The sequence below is a fragment of the Castor canadensis genome, chromosome 2, assembly GCF_047511655.1.
Source record: "Castor canadensis chromosome 2, mCasCan1.hap1v2, whole genome shotgun sequence".
In the NCBI taxonomy this organism is placed as follows: Eukaryota; Metazoa; Chordata; class Mammalia; order Rodentia; family Castoridae; genus Castor; species Castor canadensis.
This window is the reverse complement of record NC_133387.1, coordinates 67,024,882-67,037,592: the sequence shown is the minus strand read 5'-3', so window position 1 is coordinate 67,037,592 and position 12,711 is coordinate 67,024,882. Positions and strand designations below refer to the sequence as shown.

General features: G+C 47.5%; 1 protein-coding gene across 21 annotated transcripts in view; it reads left to right on the top strand.

The window, feature by feature from the left end:
• Atxn7l1 (ataxin 7 like 1) overlaps window positions 1-10,768 on the top strand; it is a 214,775-nt gene extending 204,007 nt beyond the window's left edge. For 14 of the 21 annotated variants that reach the window (XM_020177827.2, XM_020177824.2, XM_020177843.2 and 11 more), the window contains 3 exons: window positions 727-848; window positions 2,256-2,561; window positions 5,030-8,815. In XM_020177827.2, the coding sequence (XP_020033416.2) occupies window positions 727-848; window positions 2,256-2,561; window positions 5,030-6,134 (1,533 nt within the window). In that variant the 3' untranslated portion in view covers window positions 6,135-8,815. The other 7 variants (XM_020177826.2, XM_074064958.1, XM_074064957.1 and 4 more) reach the window with 7 other exon arrangements.
• Window positions 10,769-12,711: the final 1,943 nt, after the last annotated feature.

Here is a 12,711-nt window from a genome sequence, read left to right as displayed (position 1 = left end):
AGTGATTCCAAGGTAAAATGTACTAAAGTGCACAATAGGTGTGCAATAGGAGTCTACAATGAGAAGATCAGCCAGATGAAGCCATTGGCAATGAGAATCATGATTTATTAGGGCACCAAGAGAGGGGACTCATGATTGCCAAAAACAAGAGGGATGGAGACAGCAGGCAGAGGGAACGGTGTGCACAAGAGCCTGGAGGCAGCATGTGTCCCATGGCAGCCTGCAAGGGCAGATGAGAAGTGAAGGTCAAAACTGGGAAGGGAAGGCATTTAGCATGCTTGTAAGTGAAGTGGCTCTGCAACATCAACTAGGAAGGTGTGGCCCAGAACACCAGAACCAGCAGTTTCTATTACTGGGAGGGAAGCAGGGAACCGCCAGGTTTCTTGAGAAGATGGATAACAGATGAAGCTGAAAGTCACCTAGCTGTTGCTTATTGCTTGTTTTTCAACCTAAAGTGCTGGCTCAATCCCAGAAGCAGAGAGTGTGGCCTCTGTGCCACAGAAAATTGAACGTGGCAACTGCTGGGTTATCATGTGAGCTTCCGTAGAGAATCTAGAGCTCAAACTACAGCATCACAGAAATATTTTTGGCTGCAGTATGAGTTGCTTCTTTATTTTGAGTCAAACGGTACCCCTGTGTGTTTTTATGCAAATGTTATTTTTCTCTATATGGTTTATATTATCTTATTAACCTGTAATCAAAACTAAAATGTTTTTTTCCTCACAGTTTTGCTCATTTGGGAGTCGCCTCATGGGACGAGGGTACTATGTGTTTGATAGAAGATGGGATCGTTTTCGACTCGCACTAAACTCCATGGTAGAAAAACACTTGAATTCACAGATGTGGAAGTAAGTGAGCAGTTTCTGTGCTGTATAAGATCAGAGCTGCCCCACAATTCCCCAAACCCCAACTTTCAAAATCAATGTCAGCAGCTCGCTTTTCAGAGAACAAAATGAGTCTGGACTCAGGATTCATGATTAATTTTTAAATGTCAGCTCATCTTAATGGTTTGCCTGCAGATTTTTAGAAACACCTATTATGTGCTGTATGCTTTGCCACCGTCGAAGAGCATTTTTGTGTTGATAATCTTCTAAACTAAATGAAAAGGAGATAAGAGCTTGTTTATTTAGCATTCTAGGGCCTTTTTAGTATTACTAAGTGCATCTAGAGTATGCTTCTGTTTGTATTGCTGATGTTATTATAGCAATAGTAAAGATTTCATAATGGCTATAGATCAATTTCTAGTTGTTTGCTATCCTGTAAAAAAAAAAAAATGTGTACAGTTGTCAACAGGGCAGATCGTGAGCAATGTTGTGAAGTTGGTTAAGTTTGTCTTTGGCCCTTCCCATCTCCCTAGGGCCCACTCCTCACCTCTGCTAGTGCTTCTTTCTCCCCTAAACTCTAGTTTCTGTTCCATTTCTCTAAGGGCCCTTTATTCTCCAGTACCTCCCACTGTACTTACATTTTAATAGGGGATTCACAAAAAAGGGAAGACACCTCAATTTGGTAGAATGCTATTGTGACGGAATAATAGGCCTAGACCCTCTCAAACCACAGCACTTAAGGAGCTACATTTTGCCACTTGACAATGCAAGGCAACTTCTGGGTATCCCTACCCTCCACTCCCACAAAGGACATCTGGATATCATAATGCATAATGCAATGGAAGCATGGATCACGTCAGACTGGGTTCCAATAGTCCAGGAGGTCAACAGCTGAGACCCCAACCCTGCCCAGGGAGGCCCAGGAGAGGCCAGAAAGTCACTCCTGAAAAATGGGAGGACCAGAATCGGCAACTTGCCCCTCTCCTAGGTTTCCTCCTGTTGCCAGGCAGCTGAAGCACCTGAGCCCCTTTCACAATGCACTAGGAGTCATAGACCCCACTGTATTTGCATCAAGCTCTCCCAGGGGACTTAGGACAAATGTTGACACTTCAGATAAACTAGGAAAGGGCCACAAGAGAAGCTTACCGTCTCTTCCCATGTGAGTGACTGCTCTGTGTGTCTAAAGGGCACCCTCAATTTCTACTTGTGCCCTTTCAAAACTACAACAAAAGGGCACTGCATGGGGTTTACCTTGTTCTGTTATCTGATAATTTTCCCCCAAGAAGGCAGCTAGCCCTGGTGATTCTCACAGCTCTTTGCTCTCCTGTGTTATGGAAGTGTAAATCCCGGACACGTGGAAGGAATGTGTTGATCTGTATTTCACTCCCTGGTGTCCTGTCAGCTCAAGCTCCATATTCCTTTCCTCCTCAGGCACAGAAGCCCAAGCCACAGGGCATCAGGTCCCTCCCCTCTGTTCAGGACTTGCCTAACCAATCTGCTGTCACTGAGCAACATTGGGGCTGCCTGGGTGTCAACTCTGGAAAGCGTAGCACCCCGCTGCCCTCTCAACCTCGCTGCCCAAACCCCAGGCCCCGACGGGCCCGAACCTGGAGGGATGGCAGCCGATGGGGGCATGGAAGACATTAGGAAGAAAAGGAACGGCCAAGACTCTTTTTTCTTTAACAAGCATTTAACTCTGCATCAGGAGACGCCAACACAGTATTCTCTTTCAGCCAGGTCAGCATCTGGATGTCCATGCCAGCTGGCAGGGGAGGATGGGCACTGTCAGGAATTCATTCACATCTATGGGCTTTTGTACAGGGCTTCCCTAGGCCAGTGTGCAAAGCTACAACCAAGGGTACAGCCCAGTCAAGCTAAAATCCACTGCCATTTGGCATCTAGGAAACACATAAACTCTTCAGTGTGGGGGACAGGAGCTCCCAGGGACAGCCCCTTGTCCCACTTCTCTCCTTCCCTGGCCCCCTCTTGCTCCTGCTGTCCAGGATTAGTGGGGATAGGAAAGAAAAGGCTAGAAAGTATGCCAAAAGTAGCACCCTTTCCAATTCTGAACTAGGGCCAGAGAGATTTAGGATTCAACTCTGCTTATCGGCATGAGTTGAAGCATGAACTCATGCTTAATGAGAAAAATATAAATTGGGCCATTACAAATGAATCGCGGTCAAGGTCCTCAGGTGGGGTCCTTACTCAATGTGCCATCTGATATTTGTAAATAATCTTTTATTGCAAGTAACTGCCAAGCCTCTGCCACCATGGATTCTGTCTAAGCTGATAAGGATACTTGAGTCAAGGAAAGACTGAGTGGGACACCTGTAGGATCAAAGTAAGGCAACAAAGCCAGCAAGAAGCCTTGCTGATGCCTCAAGTCTAAGAAACATACCCTGCACCCTGTTAAGAAGGGGTTGTGCAGGCCCCAGACAGTTCTAAGAATGTGTGAGACCTTTCCGGTCTGACTCTATGGGAGCCCTTGCCCAGCATGCATGGTCCCTGACAAGACGGTTATGTCATTGCTGAGATCCGCTCGCTCACCATCCACCTCCCCATTCATCCATCCATCCATCCGCTCATTCATTCATTGCAACAGATATTTATGGAGTACCTTGTTTAGTGTAAGTTCCTTAGGCTTGAGAGGAAGGAAATTCACAAATGCCCTGCTATGGATTAGGCAACATTTTTCTCTTGTATTTGATCTCCTTTGTCTGACATTTTCAAGGACACTCTAAAGATGGAAGCCACAGGCTCCACCAAGTGCAGGTAGAGAAGGGCTCTTCAGCAAGGGCAACGTTAGGAGAGGCGCTTACTTCCCAGTGGGACCTCTGTCCAGAGCTCCAGGACACCTGTGCAGGTGCCACAGCTGGAGGGTGGCTTCCCAAAAGAAGAAGGGGTCATGTGAGACATTGTCCCATGTGGTGTTCTAAGCCTGCCGAGTGAGGTGCAGACCCAGGCCAGCCTGCCTGTCCTCTAGTGCTGGTCACGAAGAAGGGAAGCTAGTTCCTGGTCAGCCCCTGAAAACAAGCCATGTGAGAAACAGGAAAGAAAACATTCACTCGCTCCTGAAGTCAGGGTTCTTTCCTGCAAAGTCAGGAACAGGTTGTGACCTCATGGCTGTTGGGCACCCCCCTGTACCCTCAAAGTAGCAGCAGCATTGACACAGGGAGTACTTTGGAAATGTGAGTCATTTCCAGCACAAGTCAAAAGACAGAGTTTGAAGACAGAGCCCAAGAATGAGCTGGCCTTGGCACCAAGACATTTGCTCTCAGCACCCCCACCCCAGCTCCGGGAAGACTAAAGAAAAAACAGTGGCTTTCCCTCCCACATCCATATGCTGTCCTGCCCATATCCCCACTTAGCTTCAGAACTAAACTAGAAACTCCTGGTCCCCTTCTTTGGACACATGAGGGTTCCTGCACTCTCACCTTTTCCCAACATGGAGACAGTAAGACCTATTGAAAGACAGCCCCTTTACAACCTCTCTGAGGTAGGATGTGGTAAAGAGGAAAAAGAATAGGCAACTTGACATATTTGTCATTTCCAAAGCTTCTGACCCTCCTTGACTACCAGCAGCCAGGGGCCATGACCCAGCATGGAAATGCCTCTCTCCAGACTAACTAGGGGCTGCAGGTAGCAAGCACAGGAGGATGCTGACCTGAGGGGAGAGAGCTGTTCCCAGAATGCCTCCAGCCAAAGTAGGGTGGAAAACAAGGGGCAGGAAGGGGTTCCAGTGGGCAGAGGGGGAAGCTCTGGTCCACATGTCTAGATGGCCAAGCCCTGTCCTTTTGTTTCTTCAAGCCAGGATCTAAGTATGAAATGACCACTTCTCATTAAAAGCTACCTCCATCACTGCCCAAAAAAAAGAGAGAAAGAAGGGGGAAGTTTTCTGGGGCTGTTTATCTTCTCAATAACATTCGCCTTTAATTCATGAACCCAAATCAGACATTCTATAGTTACCAAGCACGGAGAACAGGATGTGCACATGTGAAAGCGTTGAACTAGATGCTGGATGTTGAGTGGGGGTTGCATAAGGCAGGGCCATCCTTCAGATCTTTCCATCCTCTAGGCCTCATGCTCCATAGTCTGGTTCTGCCGGGGTGTTCTCTGTAGCCCTGATGCTCAGACTTCATTGAGCCTCCCCAGCGATGCCAGCCCAATGTCTCACTGTTTCTCTTTGGCTCTTCTCTCGTGTTTAGGAAGATCCCTCCTGCGGCAGATAGTCCCATGCCCTCGCCTGCAGGCCACATCACCACCCCTGTGCCAGCATCCGTTTTACAGCCTTTCAGCAACCCCAGTGCTGTGTATCTTCCTTCAGCTCCCATCAGCTCGAGACTCACCTCTTCCTACATAATGACATCAGCCATGCTCTCAGACGCAGCTTTTGTGGCATCTCCGGACCCCCGTGTCCTCATGTCCCACACCTCAGCTTTCCCCCATGTGGCCGCAACCCTCAGCATCATGGACTCTACCTTCAAGGCCCCATCCGCCGTGTCCCCGATACCAGCCGTCATCCCTTCCCCATCCCACAAGCCATCCAAAACCAGAACCAGCAAATCCTCAAAAGTCAAAGACCTGTCCTCCCGTAGCGACGAGTCTCCAAGTAACAAAAAGAGGAAGCCGCAGTCTTCGACTTCCTCCTCCTCCTCCTCCTCCTCCTTGTCCTTACAGACTTCCCTCTCGTCACCATTGTCAGGACCCCACAAAAAAAACTGTGTTCTGAGTGCCAGTTCCACTCTGAACTCCTATCAGGCGGCCCCTCCCTGTAACAGTCTGTCTGTGCACAACTCAAACAATGGGGTGAGCCCACTCAGTGCCAAGCTGGAGCCCTCAGGACGGACCTCACTGCCCGGCGGCTCCACGGACAGAGTGAGACAGGTGGGCGCAGTGGGCGGCAGCAGTGACTCCTGTCCCCTCTCTGTGCCCTCCCTTGCACTCCACGCAGGGGACCTCTCTCTGGCCTCACACAATGCCGTGTCTTCTCTACCCCTCTCTTTTGACAAATCAGAAGGAAAAAAGCGTAAGAACTCAAGTACTAGTAGCAAAGTGTGTAAAATCACTAAAATGCCTGGTATGAATAGCGTTCACAAAAAGAACCCGCCCAGCCTCCTTGCACCGGTGCCCGATCCCGTTAACAGCACCTCCTCTCGTCAGGTAAGGGACCTCCTAGCACTGCCTTCATCAGCTCTGGGGGGCAGGGGGAGCTGGGCAGTGCCCCTGCCTGGCCAGGTGGCTCAGGCAGGTAACACAAGCATGGCTCCTTTTCTTGGTTTCCCTGTAGGCAGACCTCACCCTTTGCTCTGAGAGCAGTTTCTTTTTTTTCTTTTTTCCTTTTTTTAACAAATGCTTTTCAGCCTCATGAATACAGTGCAGGCACTGTGCTAAGCGCTGTGCAGTGATTGCCTCACTTCGTCCTCACAGCAACCTACTCTGGTTGGTACAGTTGTCACTTTACAGGTGGGAGTAAATTGAGGTACAAAGAGATTCTGAGTTCCTCACTCCACTTCTGTCTAAATCTTGGGGTTCTGAGAATGGCTTCATTAAAGAGTTCTATTGCTAAGAAGTTTGATCTGATCTTTTGGAACCCCCTCAGGAAAAGCCTGAAGCCCAGGCAGGTCCAATGCCAGGTCCCACCTGGACAGTGGTAGCCTCAAGTTTGGCTCCTCACTCACCAGGCTGCCTCAACCCCGCCCCCTCCTAATACAGTTCTTTCCTTCTTCAAGTAAAACTGCAACTCCCACCAAATGGCAAAGTGCTCCATGACAGAGTATCCACTGGAATGTGTATTGTGAGGAAGCTGGGAACATGTGGGTGGCCCAAGAAGAATGCCTGTGCCTTGCCCTTGGGTTCTGTTCCTATTCCCTTCCCTTGGGCTCTGTTCCTATTCCCAGATCCAGTCTGTCTGCTCAGGCTCAGGCAGCTACTTAGGAAGGGCCACCACCTGGCCAGCAGACGGAAAGCAGAGTGGGAGGGCCTGGCCTAGGGTGCCTTGGCCTGACTGGGGGCACCTGTGTGGACACTAACCCAGCCCAGGACTTACCATCGCAGAACTAACCAGTCACACCCCCGTATAGGAATGAGGACTTCAGAGAGATGGGAGGCAGTTCTTAAAAAATGTTTTAATGTTTTATATCACCACATATGAGACTTGTAAAAACCCCACGAAGAGCACCTACCGAGGGGGTTCACAAATCACAAGTACACACATGAGCAACAGCAAGTTTGGAACTCAAGGGCCAGATAGCTGCCACCAAGGCCAAGGTGAGAGGAGGGTGAGACACAGGTCCTCCACTGGCACCTGGGTCCACTTGGACTCCCCAATTCCAAGGTTGTGGGGGAGGAGGGACAGCACTCTTAGGGCCCCATCTGGAGACCAGACTGCTGGTCTGTGTCACCTCCAGGCTCAGGATGGAGGGCACAGCCAGGGCTTCTCAAACTGGGATGTGCTCATGCACATGCAGCTAGGGATCCTGGAAAAATGCGGGAGTCAGTATTTTTCCCAGGCTCCCAGGCAGGGCTGCTGCCCTGTTTTCCAACCACACCAGGCAGCAAAGCCTTGGTATCTCAACTCATCTTAGACATGAAATGACCCATGTGATTGACTGTCTCTGTCCCAAGCACTTCAGATATATGAACTCAATAATTACCTCCTTTTTATAGATGAATCAGTCAAGGCACAGGAAAGTTAAGCAATGTACCCAAAGTCTCAGAGCAAGTAAATAGTAGGGCTGGAATTTAAATCCAGACATGCTTTGGAGTCTAGGCTCTTAGCCCTACACCAATACTGCAGTGCTTCTGCATTGAGTATTGCTCTGTTGGTGCTTTGATCTGCAAGACCAAATGAAATGCTTAATCAGTACTGGTCAAACCAGAGAACGCCAATGCGCCTCCGCCAGACAGTGCTCAACAAAAGGGGAATAAAAACAGCTGGGGTTCTTACCAGCTGGCTGGGGGGCTGGTCAGCACTAGTTCTCAATACTTGTCACCAGGTCACTAAGAAAAGGCTTTGTCCAGAGTCCCCACCAGGGATGTCCAAGTGTTGGAGAAAGGCAAAGGCCTTTAGGGTCTGGGTTGATTCTGCGAGAAGATTTGGAGAGGCAGAGCGTAAAGTTGGGAAAGCCAAGATAAGCCTGTCCTCTGGGGACAACTTGAGGGTCTCTCTAATTGTATCTGGTAGGTATAAGGCCAGAATGGGCCACCTAGGTGTTTAATTGAACACAAAGCAACACTGTGTGAAAGACAATTGTTTGTATGCAAAGGCAGGTGAATGTAGAGGATGAGTCAATTATAGCCCAAAGACAAAGAGCTGCTTCTGCAAATCAGACAGGGACAGAGGGCAAGTCCCTGGCATCAGCTCCTCTGAGCACCCAGCCTACCATGTGCCAAGGACAGTCACAGAGGAAGAGCCACACCTAGGTGTCCCCAGGCCTGCCTCCCGAGGAACCCAACTCAGGCACAGCAGCCTCTTCCCTCCACTTACAGGGCAGCCCTGTGCCATTGCTAGTTTCCTGAAGAACAAGAAGGCTATGTGCTTTGTCTCCTGGCCAGGAAATCTGATCCAGAAACAGACCCAGGCATTTCGTCTACAGACCCAGGCATTTCGTCTACAGCAGGCTCAAGGGACTCTGGGGACAAACAAAATGGGTCTGGCACTGTGGTTGGAGGTGGATGAGCTGGCAGGAGCCTTTGGCCACAGGTGGGCAAGTCACATGTTCCCAGGAGGGGCCAGCTTCCCACCAGCTTTCACCTGAAGTTTGCAATCCTGTCCATCTAAGGAGCAACATTAAGAGCTCCCCACCCTCTGGGAAGGAGAGGAGCATCCTGGCACCCCTGAACTACTGCCTTTTCCTGCCATTTGAGATGGAAATGTCCACCCTGAGGCTACGTGAGGGAATGAGCCTTGTGTTATGGTCTGCTTCTCTCCCCTAGCAATGTGTGGCATTGGAGGGCCTTTCCCAAGCTGCCTTGGGTGTCTGAGGGGGGCTTCACCTGTGTTTTTCAGGTTGGGAAAAATAGCAGCCTAGCTTTGTCACAGTCCAGTCCTTCAAGCATCTCCAGCCCTGGCCACAGCCGACAGGTAAGTTCCTGGGGAACAACATGAGTGCAAAAAGTAGGCATTGTGGTCAAACCAAAGTCCATACTTCACTTGACAGCATGACTTCCAAACCTAGGCTTTCTCATTAGTAAGTTCTCTGTGCTTCCATTTCTTCATCTATGAAATGGGATCATAATGGCCCCTATCCTTTTGTAAGGATTAAATTAATTTATTCACATAAAGTCTCTGGAAAATAGTAGTGTGGAAATGTGACAACTACACAGTGTTAACTGCTATTATTATTACCACCTATATGATCTTTGGGAAGATTACTTCGCCAGGTCTCAGTTTTTTCATTTGTTAAATGGCAAAATTAATACCTACCTCCTAAGGGTGTTGAGAAAATTCAATAAGATGGTGTGGATGGAAGGGCCTTGTGTGTAGCATATGCCAACCAGTGCTTTCTCAAGGTGAGCTAGCTACACCCAGCGTGTAGTTTCACAGTGAATGTTCAGCATAGCCTTAGTGGGTGTTATGAATTTGAGGTGTGAGAAAACCAGATCAATGGTTTTCTCCAGTGGAATGAGTGTGTGTGTCTGGGGAAAACAACGGGTGGAGTTGTGCCTCGTATACATGTTTGGAAAACGTATAAAGAGCTGGGCTAATACATTGTCCTAGATATGCAGTGTGGTTTGTATAATAAATAGCAACATGTTTGTGTTTTGCCCTTTGGAATTCTCCTACAAATCCCACTCCCACGTAGAGTTTGGGAAAAGACTATGGAGATACGTTTTGCACCCCAAGAAGCAGGAAGGTCCTCCACCATTTGGAGTCACTGTCATCCTTTCTGTGCCTGAGCACCTACAGTCTGTCATCTTGCCTATTAGGGAGAAAGACACATCCCTGCTTAGACAGTCACCTCTGTTTATGGGGCCTCTTGCAGAGGTTGTTGAGTGTGCCTGGAAGCTATGCTACCCCTCTATAAGCATGGCATTGTGTACACATAGCTTCAGGTTCCCCACTAGACCCCAAATGGTGGCAGGCAGCCGTAACAAGTTATTATAACAGCAGCCACCATGTGTTGAGACCTTTCTCTGCAGGTGCTGTGCTAAGTCCTTGACATCCATCACGTGCATGGAAGCCCAGTAACACCCTTGTGAGGGGCAGGATTACACAGCTGGTAGGTGAAGATGGCTATATTGAGAAGCCAAGTAACTTGAACCCCAAATATTTATCCCAAAGCCTCTGTTTAACCCAACACCATATATCTTCCTTAGATAATTCACTGTGTCATCTATAGGTTACCTAGAAAAAAGTGACCCATCAGAGAAAAGAAAAAAAAAAAAGACATCAAAAATTCCAACCCTTTCTCCAGGAAAGGAATCTCATGAATGTCCACTTCATTTGTTCCTGTGTTTCCTGTCAGTTGTAGGGCCTCCTTAATATGTAAGGGTTCCTTTAGATCCACTACTTCATTTGCTTATTACAGCTGTCTTTTGCCATATATAGGAGGCGGGATATTGTCCTTTGTCATAAATGAGAAAACTGAGGCTCCATCCTTGAATTCTCACTGTTCATTCCAAATGTCTGGCTTTGAAACAAGTTTTTCTTTTCTTTCCAGAAGAACACAAACAGAATGGGCAGGATAAGGACTCTTCCATAATAAGACTATGAAGCTACTTCCAAACCAATTCCTGGTTTCCATCCCACCCCAGGAGGCTGCGTCTGGAGGAAGAGGGAGGGGCCTGGCTGACCCATCGGGGAGCAGCTGTTTCCTGTGTACTGCCTGTGGCTCTATCCTTTCTTCTTCTTCTTCTTTTTCTTCTTCTTCTTCTTTTAGTTGACCAAATTTCAGTTTTGAAGAAAAAGGCAAAAAGAACGTGAATTTGAGATTGACAGAAAACAGTACCAGTGTTTTCTTTCCATTTTTCACTTGCCGCGTTTATCCATTCTTCCAAATGTGGGGGGGCCTCCCAGCTCCCGATGCTGCTATCACACCATCATTTTGCTCTGTCCCTGAAAGCAGACGTAGCAGGATGTAGGTTCCAAGTTGGCACCCACTGAAGCTCTTGAACTTCAGCACCTGCAGAGTCCTTTTCCCTCCTCATCCTCTCCAATCCCATCCCTTCCATCCCCTGCCTGCCCCTCACTGGTCCCTACTGGCCATCGGAAGTTGCTGCTGTCACCAGCTCCCCTGGACAGCATGCTGGGGGAAGGGCTCAGTCTGTGCTTGGAGCTGCGAAAGTCAGATGGTGGGGAGGAGGTGCTCTCCACAGGCTTCCACAGCCCACCATGGCTACAGCCAAATTCTAGGGGCCAAACTGAGAACAGTGGGCATCCATTTAATGATTGGTTTACCCAATACCTCTGTCCTGCTGTGTAGTCAGAAAGGATCTACTGAGTCAGGCACAGGGTAGAAGGGGCCTGGGGGAGGGCAGCAGGAAGCAGACCATGGAGGATAGGGGACAGTATCCCTAAAAGAAGGTGGGAACCATGTGACTGTCGTCTGAGCTTACTGGGAGCCCACTCTACAGAATGCCTTCCAGGGCACACACAGTGTGGGAGTCCCCAAAGCAGAAAGAGCTGGAGTCAGAGGAAGACCAGGGGAAAAGCCATGAGAACCAAGAAAGCCCCTCCATGGGATGGCATGTTGATCACCCCTATGGAAGGGCCAGGAAGGGTCCTTAGGGGGCCAGCATGGAGGCTTATGTGCCAAACCCTTGTGAGAGAAAATACTAGCAGTGCCCACTCATACCCCACAGATACCACAGCTCGGACACTCCAACTCAGAGACATCATCCCCAAAAGGTAGTGGTAAATGCACCCTTTGGAAGAGCAAAAAGGAAGATGTTGGAAAGCTGCTCACACTCAAGTTATGAGAGAAACAGCAATACCATAAGCTCTAGCAGACTCCTAAGCTTGAGTGGAATTCACAACGAAGTAGGTGTTCTGTGCGTTAATCTGCAACTTTGCCTATGATGCATAGCAGAGATGCTAAGAGGTTCCGCTTCATCCTGAAATCTGAAATGAATGCTAGTTTCGCTGCTGGGCACCACCATCACCTTCTCCCTGAAGTTTTCCTTTCCTTTCCTTTTACCTCAACCCAAAGATCAGACTACTGTTAAGTTTCACCACAGGCTTGGAGTCTGCAAAGACGGGAAGCAAACGGAGTGATTTGCATCAATGGAATTGCACTGACAGTGTTTCTTATGGGATTACTAGGTTTTTTTTTTAATATAAAATGATTTTTTCAAAAAAATCAGGAGTTGATATTAAGTACCAGGACATTAGTTCGGATGATTTCATTTTTATTTCTACAGTGTTAAAAGTGCACTTATATGCTGATTTATTTACGTCTTAGGAAAAAGACTGCAAATTGAAGGGATGATTGTTACTTTTTCTTTAAAAAAAACAAAGGTTAAGGCAGATTTTAAGACTTATAAATGTTTAAGAAATTATAAACAAGGTTAGACCCTTTGAAAAAGTTTAGAAGATATTCTTAAAGTAAATTTTTATAGTGTTAATTTTGTAATAATTTATGTTTTACTATATTACAGAGCTAACTGACCAGAATAGTTTCAAAAACAATATGAAACTTAGGAAAGTTTAAGCAATGTTTATATTTTTAAAATGTTCTTTGAATTATGTTTTTATTGTACATTTCTTCAGACTGAAAAGTATGTACATATCTTTGTTATTTTTGCACAATTTTTGTCTTGTTCAGTTTTAGAAGTATGTTTTTTTTATAATTTATTTTGAGTTGTAAAAACTTACAGGAATAAAAACAAATCTCAGCAACAAAATAACCCTCTATTTATAAACTCTTACACACTCAAAGAGGGAAAT